Here is a 23,061-nt window from a genome sequence, read left to right on the forward strand (position 1 = left end):
ACAAGGAGGTGGGGGAGGTGGAGTAGTGTCGCAGACACATGGCGGTGGTGGAGGTGGTGTAGTAGTGCAATCACAAGGAGGAGGCGGAGGCGGTGTAGTAGTGCAATCACAAGGAGGAGGCGGAGGAGGTGGAGGTGGTGTAGTAGTGCAATCACAAGGCGGTGGAGGAGGAGGAGTAGTGGTGCAATCGCAAGGCGGTGGTGGAGGCGGTGTAGTAGTGCAATCACATGGAGGAGGCGGAGAAGGAGTTGTCATGCAGTCACATGGTGGTGGTGGAGGCGGAGTGGTAGTGCAATCACATGGCGGTGGCGGAGGAGGAGTAGTTGTGCAGTCACATGGTGGTGGTGGAGGTAGAGTAGTGTCACAATCACATGGTGGCGGTGGAGGTGGAGTCGTAGTACAATCGCATGGTGGAGGCGGAGGCGGCGTAATAGTGCAATCACATGGTGGTGGTGGCGGTGCAGTGGTGCAATCACAATCCCGCTTGGGGCGTAGATTTTGATCTTCCTTTAGTTCTTCAAAATCTGAAAAGGAGATAATGTATTGTAACTCTCCTTGAATTTGAAATTCTTAATATTCAATCCAACTTACTTTTGCTAGAAGCACCCTCGCATTGATGGTTTGCGCCAACAAAAGAACTAAAACAACGATTGGTCGATCTCATGATTGAACTATGCTACGATAATACCCCATCCTGTATTTTATAGTTTCTTTAGAAGGAAATGAAGCCTCGATTGACGTTGAACGTGCATTTGGCCTATTTGAGTGTTCGTAGCGATACGCTCTTTGATATGCGTGAATGACATTTCAATTCCTGGGACGTGTTTTTCCGGCCACATTCTGCATATGTATATGGCTTTATCTCCGAAGGAATTTGGTTAATAAAATTCAGATTTAACCAATAGCGTTAGCGTAAGCGTCGTTACGGTAAAACTTCGTAGATTAGATACAACAGTCGACACTCCACTTATCGATGTTCTACATCTCGACATATGGAGAGATAATGTCGATGATATTTTCAATTCCTTCATTCTGTTTACATTTTTTATTCTTTATTTTTCGATATCCTCCATATCTGGATATCTCCCTATCTTGATGTGATTTCCTTCTAGATTTTCTCTTTGTCTGTTGTTATGCCCATTATCAACGGTTACTAGACTAGATCTTCCAGAAATTCTTTCTGCAATTTCTCCAGGAATTCCTCTAGAAAATCCTTCAGGGACTTTTCTAGGAAAATTTAGCCGCTAAATAATTCAAAGATTCTTACGAAAATTCCTCTAATGATTTCAGTAATTACTTTCAGGATTTGACCTTGACATAATTCAGATACTTTTCAGATATTTCTCCAAGGATTCCTCTAGAGACTCCTTCCCGAATTCCTCCACAGATTTCTCAAGAGATTCGTCCAAGAAATCCCAACTTCTCAAGGGCTTCTTTCACATAATCCCTTCAGGAATTCGTCTAGAAACTTAGTAATTTTTCAAGGAATTACTCTAGGCAAATATTCACCGTTTCATAATGCGGAGTTTTTTTTCTCGAAAATTCCTCCAAAGATGTCAGTAATTCCTTCATAAATTTCACCTCGACATAATTCAGATATTTTACCGGATTTTTTCCAAGGATTCTCCCTCTACAATTCCTTTAGAATTTTACAAGTGATTCCTTCAGGAATTCTTCCGAGATTTACTCCTTAAATTTTTCCAGGGATTCCTAAAAGAGATCTTCTAGGGATTTCTCCTGGGATTTTCTCAGGAATTTCTCCAAAATTCGGAATTATTCGAGAAAGTATTCCAGAGAATACTCCAGAAATTCTACCACAGAGATACCTCTAGGGATTCACTAAGGCTTCCTCCAGGAATTTATCATGCAAATGTCTCCAGGGATACCTCCACAATATGCTTCAAGAAAATCCTTTAGGGATTTCTCAAGAAAGTTCTCTAGGGAAATTTCGCCACGAAAAAATTCCAAGATTCTTTCCAAAACTCCTCTAACGATTTCAATTATTCTTTCAAAGATTTCACCTAGACATAATTCAGGTATTTTCCAGAAATTTCTCAACTGATTCTTTCACAGACTCCTACAGAATTTTTTCCAAGAATTCGTGCCGATTTCCTTAAAGGATTCCTCCACGAATTCAATCTGGAATTTCTCTGTTTTGCAATTGCTCTAAAGAATTTCTCAAAAGGATTCCTCCAGGAATTTGTGCAAGGATTCCTTCAGGAATTCCATCAAGAACTCCTTCAGTGATTCCTATACGAATTTCTCTTGTAACATTCCTCCAAGCAATGATTCAGAGGTACTTTCGAAAACTTCTCCAGGGATTACACTATCCAAGAAAAATTTCAGATATTTCCCGGAAATTCTTCTGAGAAAACCTCTAGTACTACTTCCAACGACTTCCTTGAGAAACTCTTACAGGCATTTTTTGAAATAATGCAAGCATTTCAGTAATTCCTTCGATAATTTCACCTGGACAGATATCTGAATTCAATTTCTAGTTTTTTCTTCAAGGATTCCTCCGAGAATTCTTTATGGGATTCCTTCAGCGTTCCAAAAGGGATCCCTCCAGAACATTATTTTGATTTTTTTTTTCTAGAGATTCCTCAGAAAATTATTTTGGGAATTTTTCCTAGAATTTGCCTAAGAATCACTCCAGAAACTCCTTCAGGGAGTTTTCAGCAAATTTGTTAAAGAACATTTCATCAGGAAATGGTTCAATTTTTTTTCCGAAAACTCGTCCAGGGAATGCAGTATATCCTTCAGAGATTTTTTTCAGAAAATTCACCATGAAATGTTTCAGATATACAGCGTACACCTAAGACTTTTCCAAGAATTCTTCAGGGATTGTTCCTGGAAATTCCAAAAGGGACTCCCCAGGATTCCAATATATTTTTCAGGAATTCCTCTACAGAATTCCTTTATCTCCTTCAGGAATTTTACATGGAACTGCACTAGGAAAATATCACTGCTAAATAATTAAGAGATTTTTTTTACGAAAACTCCTACAGGGATTTCATTTTGACATTTCTACGCCTATTTGTCCCATGTTCTATGTGAACCTTATGGACCGTGGGACAAATATGCATAGAACGGCAATAAAGGGGTTCCTCCGAGAACTTTCTGGATTTTTTTCTAAGGATTCCCTCAGGAATTTCTCCATAAACAACTTAATTTATTTCTCAAAGAATTTCTCCAAGATCATTTCGACACGGAATAAGAGATATTTTCGAGAACTTCTTCATGAATTCCAGGATTTCTTTCAAAGATTTCATCTAGAAAGACATTTAGATATTTTCCAGAAATCCCTCCAGGAATACCTACGGAGACTCCTCAGAAAATTACCCCTTGGGATGCATCCCAGAGTTGCACCAATAATTCTGCAAGTAAATTTTCTCCAACTGTCTTCCTCCTGGATGGTTTTTATTAGGAATTCTTTTAGGGATTCCTTCAAAAGTTTCTCCAAGGATGTTACCAGATATTCTTTCCAGAATTCCACTGAAATCTCGTCTTAGAACTTAGAATTTGTATGAACCGTGCCAAACCCACCAGTGATAGCTTAAGTAATTCCACCAATAACCTAAGGAACTACAACATCCCAAGCCATTTTATTATGGATTCTTCCATAAATCACACATGTGATTCTATCAGAAATTTCACCAGCATACCTTCATTATTTCTGCCAGTAATTCCTAACAGCAATTCACATAAAGAACTATCAACTGTACCAGGGATTTCTCCAGAAGTTCCACCAGATATTCTTTCAGAAATGCTACCAGGCATTCCTCTATATATTCCACCAGGGATTACATTAAATATTATACAGGGAATTCGCCATGGTTTCCTTCAGTAAATCTTCCAAGGATTGGTCCGGTATTTTTACCTGGGATTGCTTCAAGAATTCCGTCAGTGATTTTTTTTAACTGTTCCTAAGTTTCCTCAGGAGTTCCACTAGAGATGCGAATATAAAATTTTCTAGGGATTCTTTTGAAAAAACTTCCAGGAATTGCTCCAGGAATAGCACCAGGGAGTCCAGGAATGCAGCCAGTGATTCCTTCAGAGATTCAACCAAGAATGCTTCCAAGGGCTTTTCCAAAATATTTGAGTTTAGATTTCTCCAGTAATTTACCCCCTCCAGATACCGCTCTCAAATATCTTCTATGGTCTTTTTCAGACATTTATCCTTGAATCCTTCAGAATTTTTCAAGGAACTTCTCCACGAATTCCTTCATTTATACTTCCGAGGATACCGTCAGAACGTCTATCTTAATTCCCTTCCGGGATTACTACATTAATTCTTTGAGAGACTTCTCCAGGCAATATTCAATGGATTCCATCAGGATTATCTCCAAACATTCGTCCAGAAATTGTAGATCATTAGGAAGAAATTTGTTGATAAATGCCTGGAGTAATCTTGAAACAAATCTCTTAGCAATCATAAGATAAAATTATGAGCAACAGCGAACAAACATTTCTACAAGAAATATATGAAAAAAGAATTGAGATCTCCATTTCGTTAAACTACAAATGGAAGAATCTACAATCTTTACCGTGTCTGTTGGCCAAAAAAAGGAAAGGTAAGTTATTTTTTTTAATGTTAAAATATTATGCAATTGAAATATTTTTGCAAAAAAAAAACAGTGTATTTTGAACAAACCCTATCGAAGCTTTGTTCGATAAACTTTAAAGTTAGCTAAGGAAAAGTTGCTAATTAAAATTCCGGAGAATATTTATGGAATAGTACTAAGAAAATGTATGGGTATTTCCTTCACAGAGATGAAATTGCTGCAATAACTCATGGAAAACCTAGGAAAAAAAAAACAAAAGGGCTTCTTAGTTTCCTCCACATTTTTACATGACTTCTCCACAAGTCTTTCAGGAATCCCTTTCAGATTGTTCGAAGAAAAGCTTCAGAAACTTTTGCGGTGATTTCTTCTGTGGGTCCAGTACAATCAAAGTTATCCCCATTATTAAAGATCCCCTTTTATTAAAGAACAATGAATAACAGTAGCACGAAGATCAATTGAACCTTAAAATACTTCGAATATTTCAGTATCTCCACGACGCAAAAACTCACCTATTTCAAATACCTTATCCGTCGTATTTGCGCAAACTGCGTAGGCATGCAAGCCACTTTTGAACAGTGCAAAAAACCACAACAAATATGTTATTCAATACCCTAACATTTGATTCTTGAAACATTGAGCTATCTCACGTACATACCTTGCACACAAACAAACGCGATTGTTTGCCATAGCCGTACCACCTAATTTAGTTCATTTCATTATTCGGCACCAAACAGTTCAAGTCATTTTCGAATTTACCTAAGTGTTTTTTTTTTTTGTATTTTTTATGTAGTCCATAACCATAGAATTAAACACCAGTATGAAGTTACTAATAAGTTTAGCGGTAATTGCGCTAATCTACACTTGCGTTACGGCGTCGAACTGTAAGTATTTTATGCAGTGTATGCTAATCTACCATGCTCAAGCCCTCATTAATAATTTCCCCACCCAGTTTGCAGTGGACCCAACGAGGTGTACCAGGAATGTGGCTCAGCTTGCGAGAAGACATGTGCCGGCCTTGGAGCCAACCAGACGTGTAACGAAAAGTGCGTTCCAGGATGCTTCTGCGCGGATGGGTTCGTTCGGCTCAACCATAGCGGCCAGTGCGTACCGAGTTCCAAGTGTCCCAAAGTGAGAGTGCGACGTGCGCCGGAACCTTTGCCTCCGCTGGTAATACCCGTACCAATACCGATTCCAATACCAGTACCACCCATTGTCAGACCACGTGGTCCATTGTGGTGGCTCCGTCCGCCACCACCGCCATTGTTCGGCTAGGAAGCGGAGATGAATTACTTATTGTTGAAACTTTTGTTTTTGTATTGGTGAAAAACTGTTTTCAATAAAAGCTCAAAAAATGTTAGTACCTTTCTCCTACTTTCTGGTGATACGTCTAAACATGCACGTGCACTGTTAATAATTATGATGTGCGAAAATTCACCTGAATAAAGATTTATAGATTTAATGCAATATTGATGTTACGAGTTGCTTCTACAGTGAAATGCTACACAAGGAATTGATTAGAATTATAATATTGTTATACATATTGTTAGAACTAGTTTTGAGGAAATTGCTCCAGAATCCTTTGGGAAATTACCCTGAGATTCTTCCTTAAATTGCTCTTGGATTTCAGCTTAACTCCTTTGGGATTGTTCTGGAAATCGTGGGATTATTTCTGAAACCACTTCAAGTGTTTCTGGAAACCCCAGTATTCTTAAAAATATCGCTCTGAGATTCTTCCAAACAATTTTACAGAACCCTTCCGGTATTATTTCTAGGATTCTTATAGATATCCCTCTGTGATTCTTCTGAACATATTTTTGGGATTCTTGCAGAAATTCCTCTGTGATTTTTGCGTGTATCTCCTCGGGATTTCTTTAAAAATCCTGGAAATAAAAATCTAAGAAAAAAAAATCGAAAATATTACAGAAGTTTCTACCGAAAATTCTGATGCAATTCTACCGAATATTTTTAAATGATTCTTCCAAAGATTTTTTAGAGCCCTAGAAAATATTTTTTTTTTTAAATTCCTCCAAACTCTAGGATTCTTCGGAAAAATATACTAAGATTTTTCCAGTAATACTTCTGGGACTCTTACGAGAATGCATCTGAATCTAACGAAAATTATCTGGGACGTTTTCGGAAATCCTTTTGGAATACTTTCGGATATCTTTCGAGGATACTTTCAAAAATTCTTCTGGGATTCTTTTAAAATGCCTCCGTATTTTTTGTCAATATCCTTATAATACTTCTCCGAAAATCCTTTTGGAATTCTTCCAGATATTTTTGAATGAATCTTTGGAAAAAACTTATGGGATTCTTTCGGAAATTTTTCTGAGGATCCTCTGAATATTTCCTGCTAGATTTTTTTCGAAGATAAGTTCTACCGGAATAACTTCTACGATACTTCTAGGCATCACTCCTGTTTTTTTTTCAAGAAATCTCCGTGTGATTATTCTATAGAGTATCTCCCTTAGAATGCATTCAGATATTCTTCTGGAAGCTAACGGGAATTTTCCTGGGATTCTACCGTTAATCCTTCTGGTATTCATTCGGAAATACCATTGGGATTCCTCAGACAATAATTCTAGGACTTTTCTGGAATTCTTCTTAAAATCCTCCTGGGATTTTTTTTGGGATTGTAGAAAGATTTCCGGGATAATTTCAGAGCGATGTCCGGAAGAACTCCAGAGAGATTTACGGAAGATTTTCAAACGGAATTTCCGGAACTATGTCAGAGTAACTTTTATAAGAGTATTAGAAAGATTTTCATAAGAATCTCAGAGATATTTTTAAGAGGCATGGAGAGTTGTCTGGAAGTTTTCTTAAGGAATTTCCATTTAAATTCTAGGATGATTTTCTGAAGATTGACTAATAAATCAAAAATGGAAATTATTAAGTAAATAAATCAAGAACATTTTCAAAAAATCACATATCAGAATCGGAATCAGAGTATCAGAACTCCAAACGGATTTACAAAATTTTCCCAGAAAAATTTCTGGAAAAATTTGAGCAGGATTTCCGTTAAAATTAAAGAAAGATTTCCAAAAATTTTTTGAGGAGTTTTTGGAAGAATTTCTTTCTTCTCTCTCAGGATATCCAAAAAAGTCCCAGGGACATTCACGAAAGAATTACTGATGGATTTCTGGAAAAAAAAAATCAGAGGGTTATATATTATAATTTTGGATAGATTTCCAGAAGAAAACATGAGGGACCTTGTAAGATTTCTGGAAAAATCTTTAAAAGATTTTCAGGAAAATCCCAGATCTTTTTGAGGAATTCCATCCCTTAGGAAAACAATCATAGAAATATTTTCGGCAGAATTCCAGGGAAATGTTACGGGAAAAAATCGGAAGGATTTCCATAAAAATCCAAGAGGAATAATCCTAAAGAAGGAAGATGTTTGGAAGAATCTCAGAGCGATTAGAATGATAACTATAATAGTTTCAGAAGGGTTTCCGAAAGAAACTAAGAGAAATTTCCGAGGTATTTCTGGAAGAATCTCAGAAGAGGTTTTGGAGGAATCTCACAGGGATTTTTGGAAAATTCTCTGGAAATTTTTGTTTAGTATCATAAAGCAATTGCAAGAAGAATTCCAGAAGTATTTCCGGAAGAATACAAAAACGGATTTTTCGACGGAACAGCTCGAGATAGGTTTATGAAGGAACTAGAGGGATCTCTTGATAAATTTCAGATAGATTTCATACCATCACAACATCCCTTACACCATGAGGATTACCGGAAGATTTCAGATAATTTTGGGATAATTCCAGAATTTTTTTTTTTAAAGAATTGATGAGGGGTTCTCGGGATAATTTTTAGAAGAATCCCAAAGAGCTGTAAAATTTCTTTATGAATCCTAAAGTGATTCAATTTATCTGAAAGAATCCCAGCATAAATGAAAAAAAAAATAGAATATAATCATCAATACATAAAATTCAGTTATTCTGTGACTTCAATCACAAATGTTTTTTTTTTCATGCACGCGTTCGAGAAATGAATCTGACCATGATGCAACAACCGCGCTACATTCGATGAATCCTATGTAACAAAAATTGTCGGCGCTATCCATCAAATTCGCTTACCAAAACCATTTTGGTGAATATAACAACACAGCTCATAGAAAAATAGGCTTGCATGAAAAAATCAATTTCCAGTTTATTTTCATAAAGGGTGTACGGAATCAAATTGAACCACTTTTAAATGGCCGAAACTTTTTACCCGTTGGGTATTTTCTATTGAAATTTCGGGTGTAATTTGTTCAATGTGCATTTGTTTACACTGTGTAAGTTTCACTAGCAAATGTGCAATCGTTGTGAAGATGGAGTCGGAAGAACGGCAGCGGCGCAAAAGAAATTTTGCGCACGTACCTTGAAGATGCGTATTTATCACATCGTGCCATCAGCAGAAAGATGGGAATGGTACATTCTACGGTGTTTCGTGTTTTAAATTGGTACGAACGTGTGACCATCGATCGGAAAGAGAAAAGTGGCCAAAATGGATCTCCGGGTTAGTTCAAGCTTTCAAGAGGAATTCCAACAATTCAGTTCTAGATGTGGCGAAGAAACTGAATCTATACAAAAGTCTTGTGCAAAATGCGAAAAAACGTAAAGAACTACGTACCAAAGCCCAAAAGGAACCTAATCGCGATGAACGGCAGAATATGGAAGGTAAAACTTGTGCACGGAAGCTCTACTCTCAGATGTTGACGAAACCACATTGCCTCGTTATGGATGATGAGACGTATGTAAAAGCAGACTCCCAGCAGATTCCCGGGCTCCAGTTTTTGCTCATCATAAATTCGATGTCTCTAAGGACGTTAGAAAACTGAAGATGTCAAAGTTTGCCAAAAAATAGAGGATTTGGTAAGCAATCTGCTCGTGTGAAAAGTTGAGCACCTTATTCGTGACAACTGGAACGGTCAATGGGCAGGTGTACTTAAAAGAATGCCTCCAAAAGCATCTATTTCCTCTTCTGAGGTCACACGATGGTCCTACCAAAGACAAATTAAATACCTCGATGTCCCTTGCAGTTGCCCAAAATTTTATGGCTCGTAAGGTAATCTAGAATGCCGTGAAAAGTGTACTGCGATCTGTCAAACTTGGGTACCTTTTGTACTACCGAGGGACCAAATGCAGTACTAGAAGTGGTGCACAATCTGAGCCCGAGTGTGACGGACCTGGTCCTACTATTTTCTGGCCCGATTTGGCCTTGTTTCATCGCTCAAAGGAAGATGAATTTAGTGTCGTAGCATCTCAACCCCCCGAACGCACAGAAACTGCGGCCAATTGAAAAGTACTGTGCCGTAATGAAGCAGGCACCTTGGAAACATCCTAAGGAATGAAAAAAAAATTTACTGCCACGCAAAAAAAAAAATGGTCCAAGTGTTGTACAGGATTTTACGAGTAGTGTGAAAAGAAAAGTTCGTGCATTGTAGTAGAATAAAACAATCATGGGAAAATATTCAACATGAATTAAAGTTTATCAACACTATCATCCTAATTTGGTAAAACAAATTTAAGATTTTATTAACATTTTGTTAACAACATATTACATTTCATTTGCCTGCTTATAAGAGAAAAAACGCTTTGAATATACTTAACCTAACTTAACCTAAACATATAACGCATTAATCGTGGCAATAGAAGATTGTAACGATTTTTGCCTGAAATTATTAATTATTTATTTGATACTAGTGGTCCCGGCAAACTTCGTCTTGCCATCAAGTAGGCGGTTGAAAGCCGCTATGAATCATCCCATACAAAATGACAGTTCCATGTAGTCCCGTTTTCCCTACTTTCCCGGTGAACATCCTGGAACTTTTATACACACAAACACGTCGGAACCCTTGACGAACAAAATGGAGAAAGAATCATCCAAATCGGTTGCCTCGTTCGTGAGTCATTTCGTGACATACAAACACCATTCCATTTTTATTTATATAGATTTGTTCCAATGTTTCAACATTGGATATTCTATGTAACTCATTGATACTATACCAGGGAGGAAGCTTCAGAATCAATTTCAAAATTTTATTTTAAATTCTCTGCAGAGCTTTTTTCCTGGTATTACAACAGCTAGTCCATATTGGTACAGCATACAACAAGGCTGGCCTGAAAATTTGTTTGAATATCAAAAGCTTGTTCTTAAGACAAAGTTTTGATTTTCTATTAATAAGGGGATAGAGACATTTTACATATTTATTACATTTGGCTTGAATGCCCTCAATGTGATTTATGAAAGTTAAATTCTTATCTAGCATGAGCCCTAGATACTTAACTTCATCTGATCAATTTATTCACGTCGGACATCGATTTTCATCATTTCTTCGCCGTGCCTGGTCCGAAAATACCCATATTGCATGGGAATTCAATGATTTTCCCAAACCGGTGGCCACTATCTTGGATTTCAAAATGACGTCGGACATCAATTTTCATCATTCCTTCGTCGTGTCCGTTCCAAAAATACTCATTGCATGGGTTTTTAATGATTTTCCCAAACCGATGGCCGCCATCTTGGATTTCAAAATGGCGTCGGACATCAATTTTCGCCATTCCTTCGTCGTTCCAGTTCCGAAAATTGTTTTATGTTCTCTTTGAGTTATTTCTATTAGTCTTTTCCCATTATGCGCGAGATTTTGGATTCGGTTTTTGTATCAATGATAGGATCGATAGGGATAGCTATAGAATTTCATTGATAGTATATTTTTTCCCAAAGATAGATAATAAAGATATGCTTGATCCATCAGTGATGAAAAAATGCTGATAGTACAGGTCGGACTCGATTATCCGCAGACTCGAATATCCGGCGACTCGATTATCCGGGATACGATTATCCGGAATTTTAGACTCGGTTATCCGGAATATGTTTTTTTTTATATTCTTGTTTTTTCAGTTTTTATGCATAAATTTGAGATAATTTAGTATTGCAATATACAATATGAATAGCTTAGCAGTTTTGGACGTTGGTAGGTAAAGGGGGGTTTAAAATGATTTTTTTCATGTTTGCTGGGTAACAAACATATTGTCTTCTTAAGACCCCTAATGCTCCTAGAAATATTTTCTGGTCACGCCGGCATCATATAAATAAAACAACAAAAAAAATATTTAAGCTATTTTCTCGCAAATTTTATTTTTCTGTTTAGTGATTCGATTATCCGGAAGATTCGATTATCCGGAGTGAAAAAAAATCGATACTCCGGATAATCGAGTCCGACCTGTATCTCCATCCGTCTATCAATTGATAGAGATAATATAGTCTATCTTCTATCCATCATTTTTCAAGAAGTGATAGTATCCCTATCACTACCCATAGCGATAGTATCATTTGATGGTATAAAAAGATAGACGTCATAATGGTAAATAATAGGGATAAATTTGAAGCCTGCTTATAACTCTGTTTCATGCTCCTGTGGGGCAAGTGACGAAATCATGATCATTCGCGTTCGGTTCGCATTGTTCAAGTGCGAAACGATATTCGTGTTCAGGAGGGATTGCCAACTGGTGAGATCGTTTCATGCTTATGATGACACATTTATATCTTGGCAACTTCACTTTTATGTAATTTTCAAACAAATTTGGGTGTTTTTTACTACAAGTGTCGTCATGAACCCGTCATGATCATTCAGTCTGTGCAGTCTTTGACTGAAGATGGTGTAGATTATATTTTTTATATCTTTTCACCATGAGAAAAAAAATGCAAAGCTAGTATTGAAGAGGAGTTGTATTTTTCTCCTTATCCATAAATTGCATTACTGACCAAAGGTGACTGCCAGAACTTTTTCCTCATACACTAATCAACACCCTTCCTGTGGTGATTGTGGATTTACAGAGGTATTATCGGTCCCTAAAAGCAACAATCATTACACACTGACGATCCTTCTCCATCCCATCTGACTGTAAGGACTTATCCGGCATCCTATTCATTTGGAGCGAAATGCAATTCTTAAGGCGAAGTAGGCCGTCATTGAAATTTGTACGCGTTGTTGATGATTGTTGTTAATTCATCTCAAGATTTCGAATCAAAGAAAATCAATTGGTTTTGCACTGACACAGCTGAAAAAGTATCAGCACACTTTATGCATGTTAGCGCGTACAGTGATACTTTTTCAAGTCAATATAAACTATCAAGAATGAGTTTTATCACTTTGAAATGCAAGCTGAAAAGTCATCATTGTTGCCAAAACGAATGACGGGCTACTTAGCCTTAACAGTCCCGATCAATCACGGGATAGCAATCATTGACATGTACAGTCAGTCTATGCAACGCTATGTACCATGACCCCACAGTTATGGATCAAATAGTGTGGAGTCCAACCTATAAAATTCAATAAAACGACATGGAAAACGTAAAATTGTAATTTAAAAGCACGAATTGAATCGTTTCAAATTGGAACTTCGGTTAGTAAACTGTTTTGAGTGTAATATTTACATAAGATTGCACAAAAATTAAAAATTGTATCGGTTTCTGAAAACCATATTATGGATCAATGTTCATATTATGGATCAAATTGTGACATATTACGGATCACTGCGCAAAATCAAGAGATTTTCAACTCAATGCATCTATATTGCATGATTTGGCGAAAGTTAACAATGTGTCACTTATTACTGCAAAAAAAAAGCAGTGTTAGAGCTGGAAACAAGGGGAAAATGCCATTTTTTTGTGATACTGCATTGTAGTAACTGAGACATGTACTGGTTTCGCTCCACACCAAGTTTTCCACCCATTTTTGTCTGCTAAAAAATGAAATTTACAAACCTTGATGTTTTATTAGTTTTATCCTTAGTGCTATTGTCTGAAAATGTCGAATCCAATGCTTAGAATGGCAGCAATCTACATTCTTTGGAAGTGATCCATAACCGTGGTAAACAATCATTTCCTGGTCCATATTATGGATCACTAATTAGAAGTGCTAATATTCGGTATTTAGAATCAACAATCAAGAAAAATGTTTTCCAAAGATGAATTCATACTAAATCGAAGCGAACGAGCATATTTTATGCTATAACATTTGAATTTTAGCACCTGTGGGAGCTTATGAATGCTGACGGCACTTCTTACACAAAACGACCATATAACGATAGCTGTGTGGTACCAACTAAACATTTGTCAAATACACCATTATTTAGCGGTTGAATGTTGTGCTTAACATTTCAAATGGTAGAAGGCAAATAGTATAACATGGGAAAAATATGTTTTACGTCAACGTTTATGTTTTGAGCGAGTTATCTGATGTTGAACGCCAAAGTGATCCGACACTGTGGGTGATCCGTAACTGTGTGGGCATGGTAATAAAGGCTTTTCAAGACAATTCACAACCTTTTGAACTTTGAAGGATTTTCTATCAAAATAGCAGTACAGTCAAATTTCGTTCGTTGCACTATCTTTAGGTGGGATTCGTTTTAATTGGGCTCCCGTCAGTTGGGTTATAGCCCACCTAAAAAAAAGCAAACTTCATTTTCGGACATATGACGCAATTTATCAATGTAGCTAGCCCTGATTTTCTTTTGTTCTATGCTATTTGACAGTTGAAACTCCACCCGATTAGTGAAAGTTTTTCACTAAGTGGGCTACAGGTTTAGTGCAACGAACGAAAGTTGACTGTATTATGTTTGGTTGGATGCACGGGTGTACTATATTGAGAAGGTGATATATTCTGAAAACTGATAGCTATTTTGACGACATCATTCCTATCCATCTCGAACAAATTATTGAAAAATAAGATCTAGTGGTCCAGATGGTAAATGGTACGATAGGAGTGACGTTACATGTTTTACAACCAAACTCGACGTTTACACCAGTAAAGAGCCTGCCTTGTAAATTTTTATGCCGTGGGTTGGATGTAAGGGCCCAGAGAACATATCTGAAGTATGAAACATGTTAAATCTACTATAAATATATGCGCAACCTTAATCTTTTCCTAACATCAGACACCGGTGCATTCCAAGTTATGGATAGGGACGTTCCGATACTTCCGATATATTGAAATATCGATATTTTGGTATCGATATTTCCTATTCAATATATCGGTGATATCGATATTTCCTTCCGATATATCGTACACACAATAAAACCAAACAATTGTTAAGGTTTTCTCCATATAAAACTTATTTTTTGTATTAAAAAATCAGTTACCGTTCAAATTGTACCATAATGTACCTTAACAGAAAAATGCTTAAGTCCATGCCGGTTAAAAACCCAATTATCTTGAATATTCGAAAAAAATTTTAATCTTGGGAAACTAAACAACAGGTCACTAAGCGATACAGGATTTTTGCTCCATTCAAATATATCATATGATATTCCGATATATCGATATTTTGAATCAATATATCGGTGGTATCGATACTTTGATTCGATAATCGTATCGAATCAAATATCGATACTTCGCAATATCGGAACGTCCCTAGTTATGGAGTTTTATCAAGAATATCTATAAGTTTTGTTTTTGTGAGCTTGTGAGCCCAAATAACATTTATGAAGATAGTCGAGTCTAGTACACGACACTAAAGGCTGCCTTACAGTTGAGGTCGAAATACACGTATTTGTCAAAGGATACAACCTCTAGTGGAATTCAGTTGTATAGTTCTAAATTTGGTTTTTCATTTACTTATAGGTATTCCACTGAACAGCACTGAAAAAGTCCCCCACAAATTTCCACATTTGTAAATCCGAACGAAAGTTAGAAGCATAATAAAATGTTGCCTGACTGTTATTAACTGAGAAATCGACTGTAGTTGGTTTTCATCACTCTTGATATTACTATTCTCAATCCCCTGAAAACTCAATACTTTTCTGAAATGAGGCCTGATTACTAATCTCCTTTCAGTTAAGTATAAGATCATAGGAAAATTAAATTGTATGAAATTCAATTCCCAGTGTATTTTCAGTTTCGTACTTATGTAACGTTTGTCTTGACCAAGTTCAAGTTAGGTTTGTCATCCTTTATCTTAATTTACAGCCGTACGTGTTGTTTTAAGAGCGTTGTAGTTGGCACGCACGTTACCAAGAGACATTTTAACCAAAAATTGCCTAAATGTTTCCACTATTGTTCTAGGCGCTCTAAGAAATAATAACAATTTAGTTTTGGAATTTAATTTAAATATTTTTAATATAATTTCAAAATACCTTTTCTTCAAGATAGCATGCGTGCCAGGTTTAAACGACGCATGCTACAGGGAATAAAAATTGTGGAATAAATATTTCTCGCGTTGAGTATCATACAGGCATATCTGCATTATTACACGAAATTCAATCGATTTTCGAAACATTTTACGGTTCAGTACGATGAAGGACGGTGACTACTTTCTACTGAATCAAAAATAGCAGTCGAGAACAGTCGCAAGTAAGAACAGGTCAAGTAATTAGCTATAGAGAAAATCGATGAAGAGAAATTGATCACTGCAGTTACGCCCTTTTGATACTAAACGCGAGATTTGTTTATATTTGATTTAGCACATTTGGAAGCTGTAAGTAATATATTCAAATAAGTATGTCATTATATCACAATATGGTGGAGCACGTTCCATTCATCTTTACTCATTCAAGTTTTACTTTCTTTATATAAAAATCAAGAAACATTGTGAAGGTCCAAATAGCACAGCACTCTCTCCCATACTGCACATTTAGAACACTCTTCTGAACAGTCCCCGTCTTTGGCCTATTTCCGGACGGTTCACGCGCGGCAATATTCGGGCTCCACGAATCGGATTCCGGGGTATGAATAGGTTTCGTTTTTCCCGAATCTCCTTGATAGGCTGGGGTTAGCTCATCTTGGTTCCATTCGTGGTGCACTCTAGCTTCTGAAAGTTTAAGATTCAATGTGAATGATTAGTGCTCTTTCCCGTCTTATGCGGTTAGATTTCAAGCTACTTGTACTCCGCTGGAGAGCCGAGGCACAGACGACAACGATTACAAGAACTGCAAGCCAGCAACCAACCTCATTCTGTGGACTGATGTTACGGACAGTGGCACATTTGGAACCATCATGAGGGAGAGGAACGCGAATGAATTGGGTGGTACGTGCCTTTGGGATGATAACTGGCTCTTCCTGTTTTTGTGCCCAAGGAAACATGTTATCTGCGTATGGTTCTCTTATCGTGGTGAGCATTTGCAACGAAGCCCAATAATAGTGGGCTAGCACCCATGTTCCTTGAGATTGAGCATGTTGCACTCCGTGATTGACCAGAACAATCAAAGGTGTACAGAGTTTTGATAATAGGGGCTTTCCTCTTTCAATGCCGGAATTGCTTTTGAGGTTTTTTTTATTCAAAATTTTAGCATAATTTCCAAACCAGGGTAGGGTGCAAATGAGATTTTTTTTTTCAAAATTTTCGTTTCTTAATTGAGTAAACTTTTTTTTTAATTTGTTTTGCAGAAGTTTAAGAGCTATCGTCTATATTTACGTATTTGAATTTTACTTCACCATTTTGGAATTGCAATTCCCCTTGCCTTCAACAATGGAATTCGAGGAATATTAAGTTTTGTTAGCAAGAAAATTTTAAAACCAAGATTACTTTCGATGTATATTTCATAAGTATTCCAGTCGGCTCGAAAATAATTGAATGTAGAGCTGATAGAATTGAGAATCGCTTCATGGGATGTTTGGAATGTAACAGGGACATGATCAGAATCAAAATCAGCGTGAGTAACCAGTTGGAGTAGGACTATCAGGGTATTGAAATGATAAATATGCTGAAGAGCACTCATCAAAAAAAAAAAAATCAATCTGTCGTTGGAATTACTTGTTGCGAATTATTCCATGACCGATGTTTGGCATTCAAAGCCACCAATTACATAAAAATGACTTATTGCGAATCAATTTCCACAAGTCATGAAAAGTATACTTACTAAGCTGTGTTTCAACAGAAACACCAAAGTTTCAAAATACTTTTGTTTCAAATGACGGAAAAAGTTGATGTTTTATACGCATATGAATAATGATTGCAACTCCCCCACATGGCCCATCAAGTCAAACATTACAATAAACAAAAAGGTTTGGAATTCTTTTGAATTTGGATCCAGGTTTCAAATAAGTTTCAGTAATAACTGCTATATGTATTATATTATCTGTTAGAAAATTAATTAGCTCGGCCTCTTTACTATTCAAAGAACGAGCAATTTCATATATTTAAGAAATATTTGGATCCATTAGAGAAACGTGATCTAATAACAATTTTATTAGTAAACTAGTGGTTCCGGTCTGGGAGGGAGGCTCAGATACCAACGAAATGTTATACAAAGTTTTTCCAAAACTGCAAGATAACCCTAGTTTGCCAACGACAATAAAGGCAGGCTTTGTGGAAATCGCTAGTTTTCATTTGTTGTGTACCGTCGATCTTTCTGGACAAACATTGAAAAGGGCCACAGTTTTCTATGCGTTTATTTTTCATTTTTTGTGAAACACAGTAAAAAGATGCTTGTTCTGATACTTTTTATTCAATTAGAATAAAGGGTGCTCTCGTGACGTTACTTTTGAATGTGCATGGATTGTTTCCCATTCGATTTTTGTTACTTTTGATGAAATGCAAAGATATGCTTTGACTAATTACGCGCTTTTAAAATGTTTGTCCATTGTTTAAGATCCAGGCTCACAGTGACAGTTCGTGACAGAAAAATCTCGGCTCACTTTGATGTTGAGAAATTTTGTATTGGTTTCTCCCTCCCAGGTCCCGGCAAACTTCGTCTTGCCATCAAGTAGGCTGCTGAAAAACGTCATGGACGTCCCAAACAAAACAGGCAGTTCCTTTCGCTCCCGTTTCTTCTAACTTTCCTGTGAACATCTGAGTTTTTATACGCACAAACGCGTCGGAACACTTCAGGATCATATCTATATGATAAATTTCAAAATCCGATAGCCTGTTCTCAAGTCATTTCTTGACATACAAACACCACTCCATTTATATTTATATAGATTTTACACCAACTTCGACTGCTTCAGCCGTAGCAGTGGTTTTGACCATTGCATCAATCATTTCGTTCATTGTTTAGTTAAAAATCCAAAATCAGATGAAGATATGTTATTATAAATTGGTATTTTTTGTATATATTTTGTTGGGATTATCCGTTGATGAAGAGACGAAATAGAAGTTACCTTCGATTCGAACAATTACCCGTGGGACGAATATTAGCTTGTGAATGAGCTTGATTATAATTATAACCTGATGGGTATGATAATCAAGCACGTGATCGTTAACTTATTATTATTATTATCTTTATTAACGAGATTTGCAGCCCGAGGCTGGCTCATCTCGGATCGTTAACTTAAAAATGAGAACTGTTGGAGATTCTGCATGGAGAATTCCAGCTACGAAAAACGATGCCTTTCAACTGCCTGGTACGAGCCTCAACGATTCGTTTGCGTGAAGAGCATCCTAAAAGTTGAACTACTATTCGCCCATACAAACTTTTTGGTATCTTCTTTTACAAAACAGACGTCATTAGAGCGAGAAGAACCACCGCAAATCATGCATTTAGCATCCATGCGGCAATGTTTGATACCATGACCCCACTTTTGGCATCGACGACACTGAGTGGGATTCTGGAAATTTTCTCCAGGTTTATTGAAATGTTTCCATGTCACACAGACATGGTTTAGATTATTTAGATCAGTTTTGTTAAAGTAAATTAAATAATATTCTACAAAAAGCCCTTTCCGAACATGTCAGGTGACTTGAGAGACCTTTCAAGACGACTTTGAACTTTGAATATGTACTTCTTCTCTTCAAGATGTTTGAGAAGGAGTTCGCGATCTTTAAGAGTTTCCGACAAAACGCGACAGTCTCCTTTCTTTGCGATTTGAAATGAAACCTTAACCCTAATGGAGTTCAAGATCTCCTGCCTAAATCCTCTAAAATCGGAACAACTGACCACGGTTGGCGGCACTCTTTGTTTCTTCACTTGAATTTAATAGAGCCTGGACTAAAGGCTGCTTTAATTTCTTGTTCGGAAATTGGTCTAAAGCATCGAATTGATGAGGAATTGATTTTTGTTTTTGGTTGTTGAGGTGAGTGAGTATGAGAAATCTTAAGGGAAGATGAATCGAAGCCAAACCTCAATTTCAAGAGCACGGATCTGGAGAACCAAACATCCGTTTGAGCTGAAAACTTAATCGATTGGTCACTCGCTGGTGATGACCAATCGATTAGGTTTTCAGCTCAAACGGGGTGTTCGGTTCTCGAGATTTGTGCTCTTGAAAATTCAAGGTTTGGCTTCGATTCATCTTCACCTTAAGCAGATAATATGAGATTTTCCTATCTGATTTAGGATTATTTACCTCACTAGTATATCCTTAGAGGTTAAGTAGTAATAGTGTCAACAATCTGCTTGCAGAGGTCCACGAATTGATTTCAGTACGCAGCCCTTTGGAAGAAAGCCGTATAGATATTGAAGTATCGTCTACTCAGATAACTTTCGGTTCATTATAAGCTCTATTTTCAGTTCAAATCAGATGTTACAGCTGTGGGCATCCACAGGGGAACTTAGTAGTCGTCGTGCATGGCTCGGGGGTTGTTAGCACTGGAGTTGTAGTACACGGGGCGGTAGATGTTGTGGGTTCTGGGAGTAGTGGTTGTGGTGCACGGTGCTGGGGTCGTAGTGGTGGTCGTGCAAGGCTCAGTCGTGGTTGTTGTAGTACACGGCTCTGTACTAGTTGTAGTAGTAGTGGTACATGGCTGCGTAGTGGTGGTTGGAGGTACACTAGTTGTAGTGCATGGCTTTGGAGTGGTAGTTGTAGTACACGGTGGGGTTGTGGTTGTAGTAGTGCACGGCACTGTAGTGGTTGTAGGTTCTGGAGTGGTTGTAGTACATGGTTCTGGTGTTTAGTCGTAGTACATGGAGCCTCTGTACTCGTGGTAGTGCACGGTTGAGTTGTCGTCGTTAGTTCCTGGGTAGTAGTGGTACAAGGCTCTGGGGTTGTGGTGGAGCAAGGTGCTGGCGTAGGCTGAGGAGTTGTAGCACAGGCCCCAGTTTTACATCTTTTCGGACACAAGCATGGCTTCACGCAAGTCCCATCGACTAGATTACGGACATAACCTTCCTTGCAATAACATCCTCCTCTACATTTTTTGGCACATGGCACAACAATCGTTTCGTTGTAACAGTTTTGCTCACTTCCGCATCTCATATACACTTCGTTAGGATCCTTACATTCTGCAAATAATTGATTATTAGTTTTCTCTTTCTTTATATTCTCAGAAAATTACTTACGCTGACAGGGAGGAATCACCCGAGCATTCACGGTTACAATTGCCACAAGAACCACAATGATTACCAATTTCATTTTGGAGACAACTAACGGCATATAGGTGATTGGAAATGTTTTTATACAATTTCGCAGGCATGCAAAATGAACGTGCGTTGAACTGCGAGGATATTATCTGCAAAAAACGGAAGACACCGGCATTTCGAAAGTAAACAAGTTTAACTTGAATATTCGTATATCAATTTCATCGGAACAAATAAGCACAGACAAGCAGAGGAACTACATGGAACTCTGGACGCTCTGGACTTGATAGAGTTCTAAAACCCGTTGATACCGTACACTTAAGCTTTTTTTTTTCAAAAATACGTATAACACATACACATTAGTCTGAGACACGGTTTATATGAAAAATATTAATTCTCGCTCCAGTCCACTTTTTGAATTGCATTTCGGTCTCATAACAACTGGGCCAAATTTCGATCGGTGAAAATATATTCAACAATCAGACAAAAAAATGTTTTTTGGACTTAAACCAATGAAAAACATTTAAAAATTTAGTAAACATTTGTTTCTGCCTAATCTTAAGCCTTTGGTACTAAAATTGGCACACGGCTTTAGAATCTTCTTTAACCTTCCTATTGCATTAAGAAAAAGTTACACATTGTGCATTAAGGGTCAAATATGACCCATGACTTTATAACGCTCTCAAAAAATAATTTTTGAACTGATTTACGTTCTTTTAGCTTTACATGAAAGATATAGAACCCTAGAATAGAAGATTTTTATGTGGGAATGGCCAATTTGGGCACAATGGCACAAGGACATCTGGAACCTGTTTTAGTAGGAACTGGTACATATCATATTCAGTAGTTTATACGCATGCGTATGACGGTTCAAATTTCATGGTTTTTAATTCCTATTTACAAGAACATCGAGACGACCAACAACTAGATTTTGCCGTATTTTGGCCCTAGCCGGGATAGAGCCTGCTTCTCAGCTTAGTGTCATTATGAGAACTTCTACAGTTATTTACTATGAGCTTCCTTTGCTGCCTGACCATTTTTGCATGTGTAGAATAAGGTGGGGCAAAAGTTCGACCTTAGTGGTATAATCAAAGTTTCCATGAAAATAATAGCAGATGAAACAAAACAAATACCATTCAGCGAACCTTCAACATATTATAGACACTTTGCTGAACAAACTTGTGTCAAAATATTTACCCATTTTTAGTTATAACAGTTTCAAAATTGATTGTCTTAAACGAACTTTTGCCCCAACGGTGGGGCAAAAGTTCGAATCTAGTGTGGGGCAAAAGTTCGTTGGCTAAAACACAAAATATCAATACTTTTATGACAGGCATACTTTATACCAGCCGTAAACTTATGTTTGCCGAAAAATACACACTAAATTTTCATAAAAAAATGCCCAAAACAGGGTTAATTGTAGAGTAAGGTGGGGCAAAAGTTCGACCTTAGTGGTATAATCAAAGTTTCCAGGAAAATAGTAGCAGATGAAATAAAACAAATACCATACAGCGAACCTTCAACATATTGGCTATAACTTTGCTGAACAAACTTGTGTCAAAATATTTACCCATTTTTAGCTATAACAGTTTCAAAATTGATTGTCTTAAACGAACTTTTGCCCCACCGGTGGGGCAAAAGTTCGAATCTAGTGTGGGGTAAAAGTTCGTTGGCTAAAACACAAAATATCAATACTTTTATGCCAGGCATACTTTATACCAGCCGTAAACTTATGTTTGCCGAAAAATACACACTAAATGTTCATCAAAAAATGCCCAAAACAGGGTTAATTGTAATACATCCAAAAAATAGCAGTTTTTCGCAAAACTAAGTGAAAATGTAAAATTTTTGTGACATTTTTCGCACGATCAGGCAAATTTCGCTAAATTTGAAGATAATATGTAGATTTAAGGAGATTTGAAAAATTGTCCGTGGGTTTATACATGGGTCGAACTTTTGCCCCGCAGATTCGAACTTTTGCCCCGCTATGGGCCAAAAATTGATTCCAACTATTTGTGGAAAAACTAATACACGTCAAAGCATCCTTATGATAGGCCTAGAAACGCCCTTACATAAAATACTGAAAAATATTTTATCTTCATTTGGTTCTATGCATCGAAAGTTTGACTAAATATTACAATATTTACGTCGAAAAACAAAAAATAGCCATACTTTTCCAAATCTCAATCGATTTTTATAATATTTGGAGTGAAAGTCTCTTACTTGAATAGCATTCGAACCACCATGACATTTCTAAGTTTTGATTTGATTTGAG

At 37.1% G+C, this 23,061-nt stretch overlaps 2 protein-coding genes across 2 annotated transcripts; both read left to right on the top strand.

The window, feature by feature from the left end:
* Positions 1-4: 4 nt before the first annotated feature.
* Positions 5-518, top strand: LOC110680376 (glycine-rich protein DOT1-like; the record flags this gene model as incomplete). The annotated part of the gene is made up of 1 exon (XM_021856188.1): positions 5-518. A coding segment is annotated over one exon (498 nt), but the record flags the coding sequence as incomplete, so codon positions are not given.
* Positions 519-5,198: 4,680 nt separating this feature from the next.
* Positions 5,199-5,922, top strand: LOC110680377 (cysteine-rich venom protein 6-like). Its single transcript, XM_021856190.1, has 2 exons — positions 5,199-5,446; positions 5,515-5,922. The coding sequence occupies exons 1-2, from the start codon at positions 5,383-5,385 to the stop codon at positions 5,835-5,837; spliced, it is 387 nt and encodes a 128-aa protein (XP_021711882.1). The 5' UTR covers positions 5,199-5,382; the 3' UTR covers positions 5,838-5,922.
* Positions 5,923-23,061: the final 17,139 nt, after the last annotated feature.

This window comes from Aedes aegypti, unplaced genomic scaffold (assembly GCF_002204515.2).
Source record: "Aedes aegypti strain LVP_AGWG unplaced genomic scaffold, AaegL5.0 Primary Assembly AGWG_AaegL5_hic_scaff_1256_PBJ_arrow, whole genome shotgun sequence".
Classification (NCBI taxonomy): domain Eukaryota; kingdom Metazoa; phylum Arthropoda; class Insecta; order Diptera; family Culicidae; genus Aedes; species Aedes aegypti.